General features: G+C 49.1%; 2 protein-coding genes across 2 annotated transcripts in view; both read left to right on the top strand.

Moving 5' to 3' along the window:
• The window catches only part of FZR1 (fizzy and cell division cycle 20 related 1), a 33,084-nt gene extending 25,127 nt beyond the window's left edge, over window positions 1-7,957 (top strand). Inside the window, exons 12-14 of the mRNA XM_035119272.2 lie at window positions 3,923-4,027; window positions 4,359-4,451; window positions 6,796-7,957. Of these exons, the coding sequence (XP_034975163.1) occupies window positions 3,923-4,027; window positions 4,359-4,451; window positions 6,796-6,837 (240 nt within the window). The 3' untranslated portion in view covers window positions 6,838-7,957. The remainder of the gene's footprint in view (window positions 1-3,922; window positions 4,028-4,358; window positions 4,452-6,795) is intronic.
• Window positions 7,958-10,572: 2,615 nt separating this feature from the next.
• On the top strand, window positions 10,573-19,564 carry TEKTIP1 (tektin bundle interacting protein 1). Its single transcript, XM_035119282.2, has 4 exons — window positions 10,573-11,716; window positions 15,173-15,402; window positions 17,788-17,913; window positions 19,291-19,564. Exons 1-4 carry the CDS (start codon window positions 11,619-11,621, stop codon window positions 19,437-19,439), a joined length of 603 nt encoding a protein of 200 aa, XP_034975173.1. The 5' UTR covers window positions 10,573-11,618; the 3' UTR covers window positions 19,440-19,564.
• Window positions 19,565-19,972: the final 408 nt, after the last annotated feature.

Below are 19,972 nucleotides of genomic sequence, written 5' to 3'. Positions count from 1 at the left end.
TGTGGGTTTATTTGGCACGCTGCTTTATAATAATAATAATAATAATAATAATAATAATAATAATAATAATAATAATAATTTATTATTTGTATCCCGCCCATCTGACTGAGTCTTCCCAGCCACTCTGAGCGGCTCCCAATTGAATATTAAAACAAGACAGCATTCAATATTAAAAGCTTCCCTAAACAGGGCTGCCTTCAGATGTCTTTTAAAATTAGGATAACTGCTTATTTCCTTGACATCTGATGGAAGGGCATTCCACAGGGCGGGCGCCACTACCGAGAGGGCCCTCTGTCTGGTTCCCTGCAACCTCACTTCTCGCAGGGGGGGAACCGCCAGAAGGCCCTCGGCGCTGGATCTCAGTCTCCGGGCTGAATGGTGGGGGTGGAGACGCTCCTTCAAGTATACAGGACCAAGGCCGTTTAGGGCTTTAAAGGTCAACACCAACACTTTGAATTGCGCACGGAAACGTTCTGGGAGCCAATGTAGGTCTTTCAGGACTGGTGTTATGTGGTCTCGGCAGCCGCTCCCAGTCCCCAGTCTAGCTGCCGCATTCTGAATTAGTTGCAGTTTCCGGGTCACCTTCAAAGCTAGCCCCACGTAGAGCGCATTGCAGTAGTCCAAGCGAGAGATAACCAGAGCATGTACCACTCTGGCGAGACAGTCCACGGGCAAGTAGGGTCTCATCCTGCGTACCAGATGGAGCTGATAGACAGCTGCCCTGGACACAGAAGTGACCTGTGCCTCCATCAACAGCTGTGAGTCCAAAATGACTCCCAGGCTGCGCACCTGGTCCTTCAGGGGCACCGTTACCCCATTAAGGACCAGGGAATCCTCCACACCTGCCCGCCTCCTGTCTCCCACAAACAGTACTACTGTCTTGTCAGGATTCAACCTCAATCTGTTAGCCGCCATCCATCCTCCAACCGCCTCCAGGCACTCACACCGGACCTTCACCAGTTCTGATTTGAGAGAGAGGTAGAGCTGGGTATCACCCCGTCAGGTGCTGGGGTAAAACTGCCTTTGCTTCCTCGCCAGCGCCAATACAGCTCATTCCTCCTCTTCGCTTTCCAACATCATGATGTTTCCCCGGTGATGCGTCGTGGCATTGAATGAATGAATGAATGAATGAACCTTTATTTGCGTCAGTCATTGGCCATAGCAACAAAACAACAATGTGATACACAAAGAATAGAAATAAAAAGTCAATTATATACAAAACATTTCAGGGTTTTGAATCAGTGGTCAAATAGTGGATCTTATTCTGATTGCCCCAGTTAAAAACCTTGCCGCCTTTGCTGTCACCTGCTCCTCTTGATCTGCCCAGAGAAAGGACACTGGGGCAGTGGCTGGCCGACCCGGAATGGACAATAAAAGAGGGGGGATAATCTCATTCCTCAAGTCTTTATCAAGAGGGCAAGCCAGAAGGGCATGCGTCACCGATTCGGGACTGCCATCTCCACAGGGACAGAAGTGTTTTTCGTGTGGAATCTGTTGGAATCTTCCTTCAAGTCCAGCCGAGAGCAATACATTCAATCCTGAGATAGTAAAAGTGCGTCTGTATTTTAGAATTGCCCAGTTATGCAGATAGGGTGAAAAGTTGGCATTGCCCAGCCCTAGAAGAGATAGCGGCAGTCCCCCCTCTCCCTCCCACCATTTTTTTGCACGTATAATTCTTATATTATTTTTTTGTTTTGACAAATGAATTATTATTATTATTGTTATTATTATTATTATTGACTGGTCCCATCACCTCCTGGCAAATAGAAGGGGAAGAAATGGAGGCAGTGAGAGATTTTACTTTCTTGGGCTCCTTGATCACTGCAGATGGTGACAGCAGTCACGAAATTAAAAGACGCCTGCTTCTTGGGAGAAAAGCAATGACAAATCTAGACAGCATCTTAAAAAGAAGAGACATCACCTTGCCTACAAAGGTCCGTATAGTTCAAGCTATGGTTTTCCCAGTAGTGATGTATGGAAGTGAGAGCTGGACCATAAAGAAGGCTGATCGCCGAAGAATGGATGCTTTTGAATTATGGTGCTGGAGGAGACTCGTGAGAGTCCCATGGACTGCTAGAAGATCAAACCTATCCATTCTTAAGGAAATCAGCCCTGAGTGCTCATTGGAAGGACAGATCGTGAAGCTGAGGCTCCAAGACTTTGGCCACCTCATGAGAAGAGAAGACTCCCTGGAAAAGACCCTGATGTTGGGAAAGACTGAGGGCACTAGGAGAAGGGGACGACAGAGGACGAGATGGTTGGACAGTGTTCTCGAAGCTACAAACATGAGTTTGACCAAACTGTGGGAGGCAGTGGAAGACAGGAGTGCCTGGCGTGCTATGGTCCATGGGGTCACGAAGAGTCGGACACGACTAAACGACTAAACAACAACTATTATTATTGTTATTACTAATTGAATTTTATATACCGTCCTATACCCGGGGTTCCCAAGGCAGTTCACAGAATAAAACCCAAGATACCAAACCACAAAATACATAATAAGAATAAAGACAACAACTCAATAGCTCCCCCCCAAAAAAAAAACCACAAACACATTTTAAAAGGGCATAGGGTGTAAATCAGATCAACCAAAGGCCTGACTGAAGAAGAACCGTTTTTGCCTGGCACCAAAAGGTGTATAATGAAGGCGCCAGGCGAACTTCCCTGGGGAGAGCATTCCACAGATGGGGAGCCGCTGCAGAAAAGGGCCCCACCCTCGTGTTGTTATTATTCATAACAATTAATAAATAAGAATAAAAATGCACCCCCACACACCCGAGACCATTCCGCTGTAACTATCCAACCTCCCGAAACTTCCAACACCTCTTGCAATGGTTTGACCCTTTTCTGTTTTAACAGTACAAATTCTGCAAACCCCCTCCATATCTCCTCGCTATCGTTTCTCCTGCATGCTCCCCGTCTTACCTTAACGACACATGTTAATCTATCAATGGCTATATCCCAACACCTCTAGACACTATTCTTCCGTTTCATCTTCCCCTTGCCCCTTCCACTTCCTAATTCGTGCAGATGTCACTGCATTTGTGAGCAAGTCCTTCCTAGCCTGCGAACCTCCCACCCCATCGTAAATATCAATGCTGGGCTTTCGGTCAGCTTTTGACCCAGTGATTTCTGTTATCTCCTTAAACACCCTTTGCCAATTTATTTTTTGATTACGTATTTACACCCCTACCACATGTGACCGTATGTTCCGGTTTCGGCCCGTAGCCTATTCTAGCTTTTGTTTTCCTTTAGATGTGACCTCGAAATCTCTCTCAGAGTCATACTCTTCTCTCTCTCTCTCTTTCGGCAATCACTCATAGCCGAGTAAGATTGTCTTCCATAAACACGGTTTTAACAGAGTGACTGTGGAGGCCAATTCCGGACCCACACGTCCTTCCACAGTGGGGACATAGGTTTCCAGGCGGGAGTTGATCCCGGGGAGGGTTTGCCAAGCGTGCCTTCCTCTTGCGTCCTGAGTTCGAGTGTCTTCAAAGCCTACAACACCTTTGGTCAAGGCTGTTCTCCAACTGGAGCGCTCGCAGGCCAGTGTTTCCCAGTTGTCGGTGTTTATACTACATTTTTAAAGATTTGCCTTGAGACGGTCTTTGAACCTCTTTTGTTTACCACCAGCATTGCGCTTTCTGTTTTTAAGTTCGGAATAGAGTAGTTGCTTTGGAAGATGATAATCAGGCATCCGAACAACATGACCAGTCCAACGAAGTTGATGTTGAAGAATCATCGCTTCAACACTGGAGATCTTTGCTGCTTCCAGTACACTGGCATTAGTTCTCCTGTCTTCCCAGGTGATGTGTAAAAATTTTCGGAGACACCGTTGATGGAATCTTTCAAGGAGTTGCTGACCCACCAGCTTTACGCGTTCCATTTTTAAGTTCACATCCTCTTCTTTCTCTTTCTCTAGGTGAGCACTCACGGATACTCTCAGAACCAGATCCTCGTCTGGAAATACCCGTCCTTGACCCAAGTCGCAAAGCTAACCGGGCATTCTTACAGAGTCCTCTACCTGGTGAGTAACTGCCCCCCTCCAAAAAAAATAAACCCCTCTGCCAATAATGCGTCCCCGTCCCCCGAAAAAAGCGGTGGGTGGGTGTGAGACCATTGTGTCCCATCTGCCTCCATATCATCTGAATTGGCTGGCAATGGCGTTCCATGATTTTAGGCGGGGGGGGGGGGCAGCCCCAGCCCCACCTGGTGATTGGACCTGCATTCCTGCAGCTGTTCCCTAAATCTAAAGTTAAGGTACTAGTCCTCATGGGCTTGAATGGGGAGAGCCTGATTTACATGACGTGCTCTGCCACTGAGCCAGGGCCGTCCACCCCCCTCCTTCCCTCCTGCAGGCAATGTCACCCGACGGAGAGGCTATCGTGACAGGAGCCGGGGACGAGACGCTGAGGTTTTGGAACGTCTTCAGCAAAACCCGCTCCACCAAGGTAACAGAGAAACGGGCGAGGGGTGGGTGGGTTGTGGGTTTTGAGTGGCCGAAGCCAGACTCCGCAGCAGGGTCCCGCTGTAAAGATTCCATCCCTCGTGATTCTGAAATGTTGGCACCCGCCTTGTCTCGAGAGACAATGGAGTATGCCTCCAGGGGTGAAAGCGAAGTGACCTCCCCAGGGCGTAAGCCTGGGCTGTGTGTCTGGAGGTCCTGGGCTGCCCATACGACAAACCCCCCCCCCAAGCCTCAAAGATGGGGGTCCAAAGGAAAGCAGAGCAAGCAAGACGTTTGGCACCTGCTTGGCTGCAGGAATTGCCAGAAGGAGGCTGACAAGGCGCCATCCAACCGCCTCAGGGACTCTGCTCTAGATTTGTGTAGGGTTTGCTCCTGAGCCTTTTCTTCTCCTGAAGATATCCTGCAAAGCAGCGGAGGTTTGGGGTCAGAGGTTTCCTTCTCCTAGATGGGCTCCCTTTTCAGGCGGGTGAGCCCCACCTGCCCCTCACTTGTAGAAACCGCCCTCTTGACCTTTGGACCCCCTCTTGGTCCCGTCCGCCGGAGCCTGCCTTCACAAGTGGTGGAAGCGACCCATGAGTATGGCCCCCTCAGCATATCATGAAGGCTGTAATCTCATGCTCTTGTCCCGAAGATGGTCTCGCAAGGCAGCGGGTACGGATTTTCCCTCTGGCTTTCCTCCGGAAGCCTTTCTCACAAATGAACGTTGCCGCAAAGCAGCTCAAAGCTGGCTTTAATAGGAAGGTGCCTTGCTGCCAACTGGCCGCTTCCAGAGAATGCCGACGGCACGCTTCTTTCCTCCGCCTTTCTTTGAAGTGTGTATGAGTAGGACCCATGTCGCTGTTGTGATTGAGAGGAGGAGGGGCTCCCGGTGCCTTTTTATGGAGCAGAGGGCTGGATGGTGATGGAAGGGGCCGTTGGGCACTGCCAGCTTTGTTCAACTTGTAGGTGAAGCTCTCCCTTTTCGTCTCTGCCAAATAAAGAGAAGCGGACACGGAGCAACGGATTCAAACTACAAGAAAGAAAATTCCACCTAAACATTAGGAAGAACTTCCTGACAGTAAGAGCTGTTCGGCAGTGGAATTTGCTGCCAAGGAGTGTGGTGGAGTCTCCTTCTTTGGAGGTCTTTAAGCAGAGGCTTGACAGGCATATGTCAAGAATGCTTTGATGGTGTTTCCTGCTTGGCAGGGGGTTGGACTGGATGGCCCTTGTGGTCTCTTCCAACTCTATGATTCTATGATTCTATGATTCTAAATCTAGAGATACCTTTTTGCCATTTCTTGAAGTGTCCTGCACCGCTGATCACGGGTATCGACTGAAATAAAAAATAACATTCTTGGCAGCACATTTATTTCTATTGCTCATGCTCTTGCCCAGAACGATAAGCTCCTCCTTCCCCAAATCTCTTAAGCTTCTCTTTGTTTCTTTCCAAATGGTTACGTAATTATCTCTGAATGTATTTTGCTGTGGGTTAAACCACAGAGCCTAGGGCTTGCTGATCAGAAGGTCGGCGGTTCAAATCCCTGCAACAGGGTGAGCTCCCGTTGCTCGGTCCCAGCTCCTGCCCACCTAGCAGTTTGAAAGCACGTCAAAGTGCAAGTAGATAAATAGGGACGGCTCCGGCGGGAAGGTAAACGGCATTTCCGTGCGCTGCTCTGGTTCGCCAGAAGCAGCTTTGTCATGCTGGCCACATGACCCAGAAGCTGTCTGCAGACAAACGCTGGCTCCCTCGGCCTGTAGAGCGAGATGAGCGTCGCAACCCCAGAGTCAGACACGACTGGACCTGATGGTCGGGGGTCCTTTACCTTTACCTTTTTACCTGACCAGTTTCCTGGATCCTTTCCAAAAACTTTGGTATGCCAGATCTCCGGGTCTTCTGCAGTAATCACAAGGTCGTCTGCAAAAGCTTTTTAGTTTATATGCTTTACTTCCTACCATTACTCCTCTTATTGTCTCATCGGATCTTCTGTTTCTCGCCAGTATTCCTAAGACTTAAAATAAACAACAATGGTGGCAGGGGATACCCTGCTCTTGTCCCCTTCGTTATTTTGCACTTTCCAGTTATCACATTATTCGTCTTGCAAAGTATCCACTGGTTGTGGCATCTGTGGCTCTGGCTGAGCTCTTGCAAATGCGGAATGGGTCGGGCCCTTCCAGCGGTCGATAGCGTCTCTCAGATGAGCAAGCAGCCCATGCCTTTGTCCCTCCAAAGCGGGGTCAGCTTTTTTTATTTCCCCCCAACTGCCCTCTGTCCCTCGAGCATCCACTCGCCCCAATCCCTTGGCAACGAGCTCTAGTGGCCTCTAACCATCCCTTCTCCTTTCTTTCAGGAGTCTGTGTCGGTCCTTAACCTCTTCACCAGGATACGGTAGAAAAAAAAAACCGGACGGCGGAACAAGAGACTGTGCTTTGGGGTGGAGAACCACTAAACTGGCCTGCATGGGACCTCGGGCTGTCATCTCGGGGTGGGGAACGGGGAGGGAGTGGGGCGATGTGTAAAAAAAAAAAAATGTTCGGGGGGGGGAAGAGGACCCTCAAAAGATCCTTTATTAAATATCTGAGTGTGAATGCTATCGGATGTTATTTGGGTGGAGAGGACCTCTGAACGATTCTATATCCTCGGAGCCAGGAGAGTAACTATAACATGTATATTTTTGTTCGTGTGCGATGGGCCTGTTTTTCAAAAAGACAGGAATGAGGATGGGGAAGGTGCACTTGCCAGAGGATCTGGCCAGACGCCGCTAGAATGCCTGCTCTTGTTTCCCCCACCCCACCCCACTTCCCCCTTTCTCTCTCTCTTTTGCTCTGGGGCGAAACCAACACTTGTGTGCGTGTGGGAAGAGACTAGTGCCCTGTTGTGCATGATAAAAACAAACAGATAACGGAGGCACGATTACCCGGTGCTCTTAAAACAGCATTCCTCACTTGCAAGCGAGATACGGGAGAGCGTCTCTTGTCTGGAAGAGGCATTCTGTCCTGAGAGCAGCGGGGAAAGCCTCTTAAATCCAGACTAGGGTGGAACTGGCGGCCCCTCCGGCCGTTGCATCAGCTGCAGGCAGCGGTCAGGTCAGGGATGGGGGAAAGACCTGTTGGATTCCCGACTCCCAGTTATGGGCACCAGAAGTGCAGCCACACGGGGCTCAGCCTCTGACTCTGCAAGCTTCTGAATCCCACACGGGCTTTTAAACCCCGAAATCCTGGCGGGAGTGCCGAGAGCAAGCAGGGGGCGCCCAGGCAGAGCCGTCAATGGGCTGCCTTCTGAGCCAACATCCCAATGGAAAATCTCTCATCTTTTTCACGCCCTCCATCTCTCTCGTCTGCCTCTGTTAAGGGAGTGCACCAGGTTGAGTCTGTGTCCCCAGCGGTTAGAAAGCGATTTTGAGCTCTTGGGGACCGGTCGCTGTCGGTCAGGTCGGGCTTCCGTGAAAAGCTGGGGCGCCTGCCTTGAAACAAATACCCCCTGTGTGTGTGTCTGTGTGTCTGTGTGTGTGTGTGTGTGTGTGTGTGTGTCTGTGCACATCTGTCGAAGGCGGGGGGGGGAGACCTTGGAAGTTTGCATTTTGCTCATGCAGTGCCTTCGGGCCACAAGTTGGCGAAAATTCTGAGAATATTTGGGATCGTGTGCTTTCTTTCTCTCTCTAACCCCCCACCCCCAAACTCCCCTTCCAGTCGGTAAGCGATAAAACGCGGCTACCCTTGTAAACAATACGTAGGGGGGGCGGGAATTCAGTGTATCTGGCATTAAAAGGACGTGGATTTCAAAAGCGGCCTTCGCCCCGAGCGTGTGGTGTTTTTCGAAACTTTGCTGGGGAAGCGGGGAATTTTAAGGTGCTTATTCTCTCTCCTTCCCCCCTCCTGCCCGCCTCCCTCCTCAAATTCCTGGGGTCCGGTACTCCCCCTTGTAAGCCAGGGCGGGGAATGTTGCATATTTGCACCCCAGCCCGTGGATTGCTCCTACCTGTGGACAAGGGAGATGCGCTGTAGTGGGCGGGGCCAGAGGAGAAAGTGGGAGGATCAATGAATGGATTTTATACCCTCTATCTTCCACCCCTAAAACAAGAGTTCAAAGTCGCTTTCTGCCCGAGGAGGATAGGGGAGCACAGTGAACAAGGGGTTTGTGGTCCGGGGGGAAAGGGTGTCACAGTGGTACCTTGGTTCTCAAACTGAATCCGTTCCAGAAGTCTGTTCCAAAACCAAAGCGTTCCAAAACCAAGGTGCGCCTTCCCATAGAAAGTAATGCAAAACGGATTAATCCGCTCCAGGCTTTTAAAAACAACCCCTAAAACAGCCATTGAACATCAATTTTACTATCTAACGAGACCATTGATCCATAAAATGAAAGTAATAATCAATGCACTCTATAAAATAAATAAGGCAGTATTGTAGATGATTAAAAAAAATTTAATTTTTTTCTTCTTACCTGCTCTGATGATGGTCAATTGTTTGGATAGGGGGCTTTTATCCATTTCCGCAGACACACAATCAATCAGTAGCCGAACTGGGTTCCGCACAGTCACAAAAGCAAGTGAACCGAAAAAGCCTCAAAAACAAAAATGCACAATAAAGAATAAAAACAAAAATGCCAAACTTTAATCCGTTCCGGAAGTCCGTTTGACATCCGAAATGTTTGGAAACCAAGGCGCGGCTTCTGATGGGTGCAGGCGCCCCGGAAACAGTAGCCAACAGCCGAGTTGGGCGTTCAGCTTCCCAAAAACGTTCCGAAACCGGAACACTCACTTCCGGGATTTCGGCGTTTGGCAACCAAGGTGTTTGAGAACCAAGGTACCACCGCAGCAGTTAGTGATGCCCCTTTTGGAGGAGAAGTGGGCATAAGTGCCAGCAGTCTAGGACCATGGGGGGGTTGGATGCTGGACTGGGCAGGCCATGATCCTGCAACTTCTCTTGTCCACTGATGCTGTTTCTTCAAGGCGCTGTGACTCTCTGTCCCTGGAGAGCAAGTGGGATCTAGGGGTTGCCCAACTGTGCCTAGGACGGCTCTTTTGATTCCACCAAAGGAGAAGATAGAGACATCTCAAGCTCTGCCTTTCTGCTTCGTTTTGGAGTGCCCAAGGCTGCTTTCCCCAAAGGGTATCCCTCCCCCCCCAAAAAAAAATTCTGCGTCATATCTTCCATTAGTCCTGCTCTGAGCACTGTCGGCATCTGTCCATCTCGGGAGACAATGTAGTGTGCCTCCGGGGGTGAAGCCAAATCGCTGCGGGAACAGCCCCAAAGTAATCTCTGCAAGGCGCAAGCCTGGGCCGTGTATATTGGGGGGGATCCTGGCATGCCCAGACGACAAGGCCTCAAAGATTGGGTCCAAAGGAAAGCAGAGCAAGACGTTTGGTACCAGCTGGGCTGCAGAAGTTGCCGGAAGGAGGCGGACAAGGCGCCATCCAACTCCGCTCCAGATTTCTGTAGGGTTTGTTCCTGAGCCTTTTCCTTTCCCAGAGATGACCAAGTAATAATAGTGATACAATAATTTATCATTTATACCCTGCCCATCTGGCTGGGTTTCCCCAGCCACTCTGGGCAGCTCCCAGCAAAATATTACAAACATCAAACATTAAAAACGATCAAACATCAAACATTAAAAACTTCCTTAAACAGGCTGCCTTCAGGTGTCTTCTAAAAGTCAGGTAGTTGTTTATTTCTTTGACATCTGATGGGAGGGTGTTCCACAGGGTGGGCGCCACCACCAAGAAGGCCCTCTGCCTGGTTCCCTGTAACCTCGCTTCTCGCAGGGAGGGAACTGCCAGAAGGCCCTCGGAGCTGGACCTCAGGGTCCAGGATGGACGATGGGGGTGGAAGTTGAGGACCAGAGTTTTCCTTCTCGATGGGCTCCCTTCCCAGGTGGACGAGCCCTACCTGCCCCCCTCGCTCCCCTCTATGGAAACCTGCCTTCTTGACCCATTAAAAGCCCGGCTAACTTAAGATCCTGTCATTTCCGTGGGCCGAATTGACGTAGGATTTAGTTAAAACCAACCCTGTTACTTTACTTGACATTCTCCGAGCAGACCGTTCCCACCCACTCTCAGCCAGTTAAAAAGAAACGGGTCGGAAAATCAGCTTCCGTTTTTTTTTAGTTTCAACCCAGCCGACCCAAGTTTCTAGCCCTTAATGAAAGAACTTAGGGTGTCACCCAGGGCCGGATTTGGGTTTGATGAGGCCCTAAGCTAATGAAGGTAACGGGGCCCTTTCTATGTCCAGCTGTCCCTTGTCAACAACAAATGGTCGCTGTTTTTTGCGTTGAATATATGCTGTATGGTAAGTTTATGGACCTAATAGGTATCTAAAGCCATTTGCACGTCACAAATAGGAGCCTACTCAACACAAAACACGGTTGCTGTCTGTAGGTTTTATTTCCTTTTTATTTTATGTTTTGGAAATGTACATCCAGTTTTTTCCCCCTTTCAAATTTTTTTGGGGGGACCTCCAAGAGAGGGGGGCCTTAAGCTAGTGCTTGTTTAGCTTATACCAGGGGTGGCCAACTTCCAAGAGACTGCGATCTACTCACAGAGTTAAAAACTGGTAGTGATCTACCCCCTTTGGGGGGGGTACAGGTCAAAGTTGAGCTTTTTTGGGGAAGGAAAGCCCTGTTTTGGGGTTCACGTAAAGGTTGTTGAGCTTCTTTAGGAAGGAGGAAAGCGACATTGAGCTTTTTTAAGAAGGAAAGCCCTGTTTTGGTGGTTCAGGTCATTTTAGGGGTGCAGGGCAAAGGTGTTGAGGTTTTTTTAGGGGAGCCAAAGTTTTTTATCTTCTTGGGGGGGGAGCCACTGATCTACCAGTGATCTACCACAGACGTCCAGTGATCTATCGGTAGATCACGATCTACCTGTTGGACATGCCTGGCTTATACTGTACGTAAGTCACCTAGTAACAAATCACCCCCCTACCCTGGGGGGGAAATCTTCCCAGCATCGGGTCTCAGGGCATCCTCCTAAGGGCTCTTTACCTTTTGCCATCTTCTCCCTTTGACCTGGGCTGCCTGCCTTTCGTTGCTAAGGGGATGGTTGCCGTGAAAGGTTTGTATAGCAAACAATGATGGCCAAACCCCTTTCACCCTTCAAGGGCTAGAGGAAGCTGAGCTTGGTCCCCCTCCTCTTGCAAACCAGCCTGGGCTGAAGTCCGAGGGGCACCCCCCCGCAGCCCCAAAATGGATCTCCAGTGCCTGAACTATCGGGATCTGTTCCTCAACCGACCCTACGTCCCTCCGGTCTCCTTAGAGACCGATTACCCAACCCCACTGTACAGGTAAGTCCGTCTCTCCTGCCGTTCCGTTTTTCCCAATTAAGGTGCAAAAAGAAGAAGAAAAAGGTGAGTTTTTTTGACAAAAAGGGAGAGGAAGTTTTTTTTAAAAAATAATAATTTAATTTCATTTTCCGCTGTTATACATCACAAAAAAAGGAAATATACAACAATAAAAAATATCCATCACAATTAAACAAACCCACAAGCAGACTAACAAACAGACAAATAACACCACAACAACAATACGTTGTTTACCTTTGTTGTTGTTGTTTAGTCGTTTAGTCGTGTCCGACTCTTCGTGACCCCATGGACCAGAGCATGCCAGGCACTCCTGTCTTGCACTGCCTCCCGCAGTTTGGTCAAACTCATGTTCGTAGCTTCGAGAACACTGTCCAACCATCTTGTCCTCTGTCGTCCCCTTCTCCTAGTGCCCTCAATCTTTCCCAACATCAGGGTCTTTTCCAAGGATTCTTCTCTTCTCATGAGGTGGCCAAAGTATTGGAGCCTCAGCTTCACGATCTGTCCTTCCAGGGAGCACTCAGGGCTGATTTCCTTAAGAATGGATAGGTTTGATCTTCTTTTTCACATAAAAATATTCTTTCTTCTAAGTACCTGACTTCCGATCTACTCCTTACTTCTGCATCTCATCCTTTTTCAAAACATGTTTTGGTTTTCATAATTTGTATTCAGTCCTAAGTTTTCCATCTAACTTTAGATTCTTACTGAAGTTATTCGAATGCTTTTACAGACTATATTTCGAATATATTTTAAAGACTTCCCATTTTGATATAAACGCATCCTTTGACTTACTCAAGGAAGTTTTAATAAATCTCAGGAGCGCTGCTTTATAAAACGTGGCACGCTTTGCAGGATTTCGTTTGAACTCTTATAAAGGATCGGCAGATTTGATTCCTGGGTTCAGCGACCCCCTTTGAAAAGCTGCCGGGCATTTGAGACACGAGTGCCTCTGAGCGTGCGAAGAGCGTGTTTCTCTCATCATTACAAGGCCTGCCATAACGAAATTTCCCAGACCTATTCTGGCGGGATTTCTGAACGTCGTTTTAAAACGTCAGGGGAAATCTAGGCCTACGGCAACCCACGCCGGAATTGTCGATTTTTGGGGGGGCGAATTTCCTATATATATATATTAAAAAGCTCATGAAATAACTCACCTGCCCTCCTCCTCCCCATTTCATCCTCTCAACAACCAAAAAAACCAAAACAAAACTAGATTTTCAGTTTTTGAAATAGGGCAACCCGACATTATTTTTATTTATCACATTTATATAGCACCTTTTTATCGTCCTACCTGTGAGATAGGTTAAGCTAAGAGATGGTGCCTGGGCCCGAGGTTGTCCCGTGAGCTTCACGGCTTGGTGGGAATTCGAACCTGGCTCTCCCGGGTCACAGCCTGACACTCTAACCATTAGGACACACTGGCTCCTATTAAAAGAATTGTATTCGAGGCCTCCTTCGGAGAAAGAATGGCCAAATTGTTCATAAACAAAGGAAAGCCAACAGCAGGGGTTGGATGTGGCCACCTCTCATCTATTTCATTTTCATAGAATCATAGCGTTTGAAGAGACCACAGGGGCCATCCAGTCCAACCCCCTGCCAAGCAGGAAACACCATCAAAGCATTCTTGACATATGCCTGTCAAGCCTCTGCTTAAAGACCTCCAAAGAAGGAGACTCCACCACACTCCTTGGTAGCAAATTCCACTGCCGAACAGCTCTTACTGTCAGGAAGTTCTTCCTAATGTATAGGTGGAATCTTCTTTCTTGTAGTTTGAATCCATTGCTCCATGTCCGCTTCTCTGGAGCAACAGAAAACAACCTTTCTCCCTCCTCTCTATGACATCCTTTTATATATTTGAACATGGCTATCATATCACCCCTTAACCTTCTCTTCTCCAGGCTAAACATACCCAGCTCCCTAAGCCGTTCCTCATAAGGCATCGTTTCCAGGCCTTTGACCATTTTGGTTGCCCTCTTCTGGACACGTTCCAGCTTGTCAGTATCCTTCTTGAACTGTGGTGCCCAGAACTGGACACAGTACTCCAGGTGAGGTCTGACCAGAGCAGAATACAGTGGTACTATTACTTCCCTTGATCTAGATGCTATACTCCTATTGATGCAGCCCAGAATTGCATTGGCTTTTTTAGCTGCTGCATCACACTGCTGACTCATGTCAAGTTTGTGGTCTACCAAGACTCCTAGATCCTTTTCACATGTACTGCTCTCAAGCCAGGTGTCTCCCATCCTGTATTTGTGCCTTTCATTTTTTTTGCCCAAGTGTAGTACTTTACATTTCTCCTTGTTAAAATTCATCTTGTTAAATTCATCTTGTTTTATTTTAAATTTATATACTGCCCTATACCCGGAGGTGTCAGGGCAGTTCACAGAATTAAATCAAGATATAAAATACATAATAAAAATAAAAACAACCACCCAATGCCCCCCCAAAAAAAACATTTTAAAGGGGCATAAATTGGATCGACCAAAGGCCTGGTTGAAAAGGAACGTTTTTGCCTTGCGCCTAAAGGTGTATAATGAAGGCACCAGGTGAACTTCCCTGGGGAGAGCATTCCACAGATGGGGAGCCACTGCAGAGAAGGCCCTGTTCTCACCTCGCCACCCCCCGGACCTCTCAAGGAGGTGGCACACGAAGGAGGGCCTCAGAAGATGATCTCGGGGTCCGGATAGGTTCATATGGAAAGAGGCGGTCCTTGAGAGATTCCGGTCCTGAGCCATTTAAGGCATTATATGTCAAAACCAGCACTTTGAATTGGGCCCAGAAACTAATCGGTAGCCATTGCAGTCGGACCAGGATGTGCTCAAACCGTCTTGCCGTCCGGTGAGCAACAGAACAATGCATAAGTTGATATTCAATACGAAAGTTCTATATATCACAGAATATAAACCATGTTTTTATGTTACAAAAATAAACAATATTTTGTATATCTCTCATTATTGGTCTTTGTCTTTTCACACACATATATTAACAATATAAATATGAATCAAACCAAAAGGGGGGAAAAAGAAAGAAATTTAACGAAATTGTATTCCAAAATATTCCAAAGTCATATATAAACTACCACAATTTGGACTTCCTGTTAATCCCTAATGTATATTTTTATTTTACCCAAGTTGTTTGAGTACCAAGGCGTTTGAGAACCAAGGTACCACAATATTATAAATTTAACAGTTGACCTCCCTGAAAAAGAAGCCGGCTCGCAGGGGGCTGTGCCAAGTGAACTGGCCGTGCGCCCCCCACCCAATTACAAGTCAAGGAAGGAAACGACACATCCAGGTGTCTGGCCCTCCATGCCTCCTGTGGCAGGGAGTTCCACGGTTTACAGAGCAGCCAGCCACCCTAAGCTTCGCCAGTGGGGTGTGGAACTGATGCATCCTTTGTGGGTGCCCGGCTAATGTCTCTTTCCTCTCCCCCTGGACGCAGTGATGAGTACCTATCATTGAGGGCCCAGCGGAACCCCCCCATCCTCCGTCAAGCCGTTCGCTGGAAGTACACACCGATGGGGTGGGACGCCATCCCCCAGACTTGGTATACGGGACTCACCAACAGCCACAACCGCCACGCCTGGTACACCCTCACCGACCCCATCAACCGCGAAGCTTACTACCGCTGGCAGAAGTGGCATGACCACAGAGAGAGGAATCTACCAGCTGGTAAGGTCCTGGCTCCTCAATCGCTCCCATCTCCTGCTGCAAAATATTCCTCACCTCTGCTTTTTTTCAGGGGTGGGGTGGTTGCTTGTATCCAGGACCGGATTTAGTTTTGATGAGGCCCTAAGCTCCTGAAGGTAATGGGGCCCTTTATAGGTCCAGCTGTCCTTCGTCAACAACAAATTGTCGCTGGTTTTTTGTGTGTTGAATATATGCTATATGGTCATAGAATCATAGAATCATAGAGTCGGAAGAGACCACAAGGGCCATCCAGTCCAACCCCCTGCCGAGCAGGAAACACCATCAAAGCATTCTTGACATATGCCTGTCAAGCCTCTGCTTAAAGACCTCCAAAGAAGGAGGCTCCACCACACTCATTGGTAGCAAATTGCACTGCCGAACAGCTCTTACTGTCAGGAAGTTCTTCCTAATGTTTAGGTGGAATCTTCTTTCTTGTACAGTGGTACCTCTACTTACAAATAACTCTACTTACAAATTTTTCTACTTACGAACGGAGCTCCGTCCGCCATCTTGGATGCGGTTTAGATGCGGATTTTTTCTACTTACGAATTTTTAGATAGGGTTGCTTCGACTTACGACTTTTTTCTCCCAATGCATTCCTATGGGAGTCGACTTACAAATGTGTGTTCGGAACGCATTAAATTCGTAAGTAGAGGTACCACTGTAGTTTGAATCTATTGCTCCATGTCCGCTTCTCTGGAGCAGCAGAAAACAACCTTTCTCCCTCCTCCATATGACATCCTTTCATATACTTGAACATGGCTATCATATCACCCCTTAAAATTCTCTTCTCCAGGCTAAACATACCCAGCTCCCTAAGCCGTTCCTCATAAGGCATCGTTTCCAGGCCTTTGACCATTTTGGTTGCCCTCTTCTGGACACGTTCCAGCTTGTCAGTCTCCTTCTTGAACTGTGGTGCCCAGAACTGGACACAGTACTCCAGGTGAGGTCTGACCAGAGCAGAATACAGTGGTACTATTGCTTCCCTTGATCTAGATGCTATACATACTCCTCTTGATGCATGGGTGGACCATTTAGGGATCTCCAGCCATTTGCACATGCAGAATGTAGGCACCCTCTATATAGAAAGGAGCAAACCAGTGATATATTACGAAGCAGGCGAGCAGGCGGGGCCCATGACTTCCATCATAGGAGCCTCAACAACATAAAACACTGTTGCTGTATGTAGGTTTTGTTTTATTTGTTTTCCCGCTTATATTTTGGAAATGTACATCCAGTTGTTTTTCCTTTAAATTTTTTTGGGGGCCCCCAAGAGAGTGGGGCCCTAAGCTCGAGCTCCTTTAGCTTATACGTAACTCCGGGACTGGTTGTATCCAACCTACTGAAAGGAGACCCAATAAAATCAATGAATTTGGTTTGCCGACAGCGAGGAGAACTTGGATACTTGCGACCAAATATCTCGGAGATAAGACGCACCTACGGCCCTCTGAGTGATGTTGGGCTGTTCCTCTCGTCCTCCCTGATGGAAGTACTAGGAGTTTAGGAAGTTGACTTTTCCTCCCCAAAGAAGCTCAACAAATGTTTGTGTCTGCAAAAGGTATAAAGGACGCCTGGACGGTTAAGTCCAGTCAAAGACGACTCTGGCGTTTGTCCGCAGACAGGAAGCTGGCGTTTGTCCGCAGACAGCTTTCCGGGTCATGCGGCCAGCAGGACTAAACCGCTTCTGGCGCATGATGGAAACCAGAGCGCATGGAAATGCCATTTACCTTCCTGCCGCAGCGGTGCCTATTTACCTATTTGCGCTGGCATGCTTTCGAACTGCTAGGTTGGCAGGAGCTGGGACGGAGCAACAGGAGCTCACCCCGTCGCGGGGATTCGAACCTCCGACCTTCCGATCAGCAAGCCCAAGAGGTTCAGTGGTTTAGATCACAGCGCCACCTGCATCCCTTACTTCTTGCCACAAGATCGAACCCCTAGCCCTAGGCATAGGCAAACTCGGCCCTCCAGATGTTTTGGGACTACAATCCCCATCATCCCTGACCACTGGTCCTGCTAGCTAGGGATCATGGGAGTTGTAGGCCAAAAACATCTGGAGGCCCGAGTTTGCCTATGCCTGCCCTAGCTTATCAGCTGATGCTCAGTGCCTCCTTCCTGCAGGGATTGGCGAACTTGCTTTGTGTATCCCGATCTGCCCCAAACTGGACGCCATATGTGGGGCGGGTGGCCGTGGTTTTGGGGAAATGGCCAGCCAGCGGGCCAAACAGGAACTCTGGCTGGGCCGGATCTGAAGGTTCCCCGCCTCTGCCAAAGAGAGAGAGATAGAAAAGCAAGTGTTAGCCTTTTCTGCTGCAGCAGCACGAGGCTGGCTCAAATCTGTACCTCCCCTTCCCCCTTCTTTTCTCCCAGCCTACGCTCAGCACCTGCAAGACAGCTGTTGCTTCGACCCCATCGTCCCTGCCCAGTACTTGAGCCCTAAGACGCGATGGGGGGCCTTTCTGTGGAGGGACAGGCCCATTCTCGGAAAGGAATTTGGTAAGCAGGAGGGTTGTAGCTGGGTGGCAAAGAGGGAAGAGGGGTCACCTGGGAGAGGGGCTGGGACGTTCTCTGTAGCAAGGCAGCGGGTTTAAACTTTCAAGGCAACTCTGCTTGGCTCCTGCGAAGATGCTGGACTCGATGGAGGCCTTTTCTGATGTTTTTTTTATGGACGCAGGACAACAAGGATGCAGATTTTGGTGCTTGTGGGAATGTAGAGGATAGTAGGAGAGGATATATTGATTAAATATTGTCCTCCCTTCCTCATGCTAGTGAGCTGGTAGCAGAGCACATTCCCTTGTACAAAGCAGGAAGCTAGTTGATAGATTCATTTAGAACCATTTGAGTTAAGTGATCCAGCGTGGCTTGCCCAGATTGGATTGATCCTGGTCAATCCCCTTTTGCTCCCAACAATAATGACACAACACAACGACTTTTTAGAAAGTAACGATAAGGTTTACTTACATTCAATTCACAGTGGATCCTGGAGGCAGGCTTTATCTTGCAGTTAAAGTTGGAGAGAAAGTTGCGGGTTCTTCCCATAGAATCAATGGAGGCGCAGGTCCATTCTGCGTCCAGGGTGGCTGTCTGGCAGCTCCATCTGGTACGCAGGATGAGACCCTCCCTGCCCGCCAGGGCCATCTTAAGCATATCTGGCACCATGGTGCAAAGATCCCTCCGGCGCCCCCCCACCCTGTTTCACAGCGCGGCGCCCCCCTGGCAGCCCGGCGCCATGGCGCCTTGCGCCACCCAGCCTTGCCTTAGGACCGGCCCTGCTGCCCGCAGACTGTCCGGCCAGAGTAGTGCATGCTCTGGTTATCTCCCGCTTGGACTACTGCCATGTTCTCTACATGGGGCTACCTTGGAAGGTGACCCGGAAACTGCAACTAATCCAGAATGTGGCAGCTAGATTGGGAACTTGGAGTGGCCGCCGAGACCATATAACACCAGTCCTAAAAGACCTACATTGGCTCCCAGTACGTTTCCGAGCACAATTCAAAGTGTTGGTGCTGACCTTGAAAGCCCTAAACAGCCCTGTAGACCTAAAGGAGCATCTCCACCCCCATCGTTCTGCCCGGACACTGAGGTCCAACTCGGAGGGCCTTCTGGCAGTTCCCTCCCTGCGAGAAGTGAGGTTATAGGGAACCAGGCAGAGGGCCTTCTCGGTGGTGGCACCCACCCTCCCCAAAGCAAGACGCTAGTCCTCATGAGCCTGATTTCAACGGGAACATTGGAAGTTGCTTTCCGTAGTCCCGCCACTGGGGTCCTCTTTGCAGAGGATCTCCAAGATTTCGGGACATTCCTGGGCTTATCTGTGACCTTCTGCACGCCAATATCTCCATGAGATCTACAGCTTTTCTCCTTCTTCTCTCCCAGTGGTCAACCGCAACCGCGGCCCCGAGGAGCTGAAAGGGAAGCCCGGCTACGTCCCGCACCTGACCATCCACACCCCTATGTTCACCACCAAGGACTATCGCACATGGAGGATGTTCGACCGACAGCCTTCGACCAAACACCAGCACTAGTAAAAGACTTCTTCCCTGCGGCTTGGCGTGACCCTCCTTCGTGGTGGAAGTTGGTGTTGGGGGCCTGATCCCCTTTCTGGGCAAAGTCGTGCTGATGCCCACCCCCACCCCCCAGGCCCCCAGGCCCTGGGCTCAGTTTTGCAGGGTGCAACTGGTCGACGTGATAAACGTTGCACGGCCGTGCCCCGCCATGCAAGATGGCAAACTCTCGTGGCCTTCCGGCTATTCTCATTTCAGGAGATTGCTTTCGTTTGCTGGAAGGCAGCCCCCTGTGCCCCCGCGAATTCTAAAGGATGCCTCTCATTAATCCTAGAATTAGAAAGGGGTTCCCCAGGGGTCATCCAGCTCAACCCCCTCGTGATGGGTAAATATGCGGGTTGGACGAGGGGGGATTTGTAGCTGGTTGACGCACCAAACCCAGGAAGCGCTCACTAATGGTTTCTCAACGTCTTGGGGAAAGGACCCACTACAGCGGTACCTTGGTTCTCAAACTCCCAAAACCCAGAAGTAAGTGTTCCGGTTTTCAAACGTTT

This window comes from Zootoca vivipara, chromosome 6 (genome assembly GCF_963506605.1).
Source record: "Zootoca vivipara chromosome 6, rZooViv1.1, whole genome shotgun sequence".
NCBI classification, from domain to species: domain Eukaryota; kingdom Metazoa; phylum Chordata; class Lepidosauria; order Squamata; family Lacertidae; genus Zootoca; species Zootoca vivipara.
This window is presented reverse-complemented; position numbering and strand designations above follow the sequence as displayed.

Excerpts from the sequence above, each read along its gene's own strand:
- TEKTIP1 (XM_035119282.2), top strand. The coding sequence starts at position 11,619 with ATGGATCTCCAGTGCCTGAACTATCGGGATCTGTTCCTCAACCGACCC. Across the intron at positions 11,717-15,172 it reads TACCCAACCCCACTGTACAG|TGATGAGTACCTATCATTGA; the intron begins GTAAGTCCGTCT and ends CCCTGGACGCAG. Across the intron at positions 17,914-19,290 it reads CATTCTCGGAAAGGAATTTG|TGGTCAACCGCAACCGCGGC; the intron begins GTAAGCAGGAGG and ends CTTCTCTCCCAG.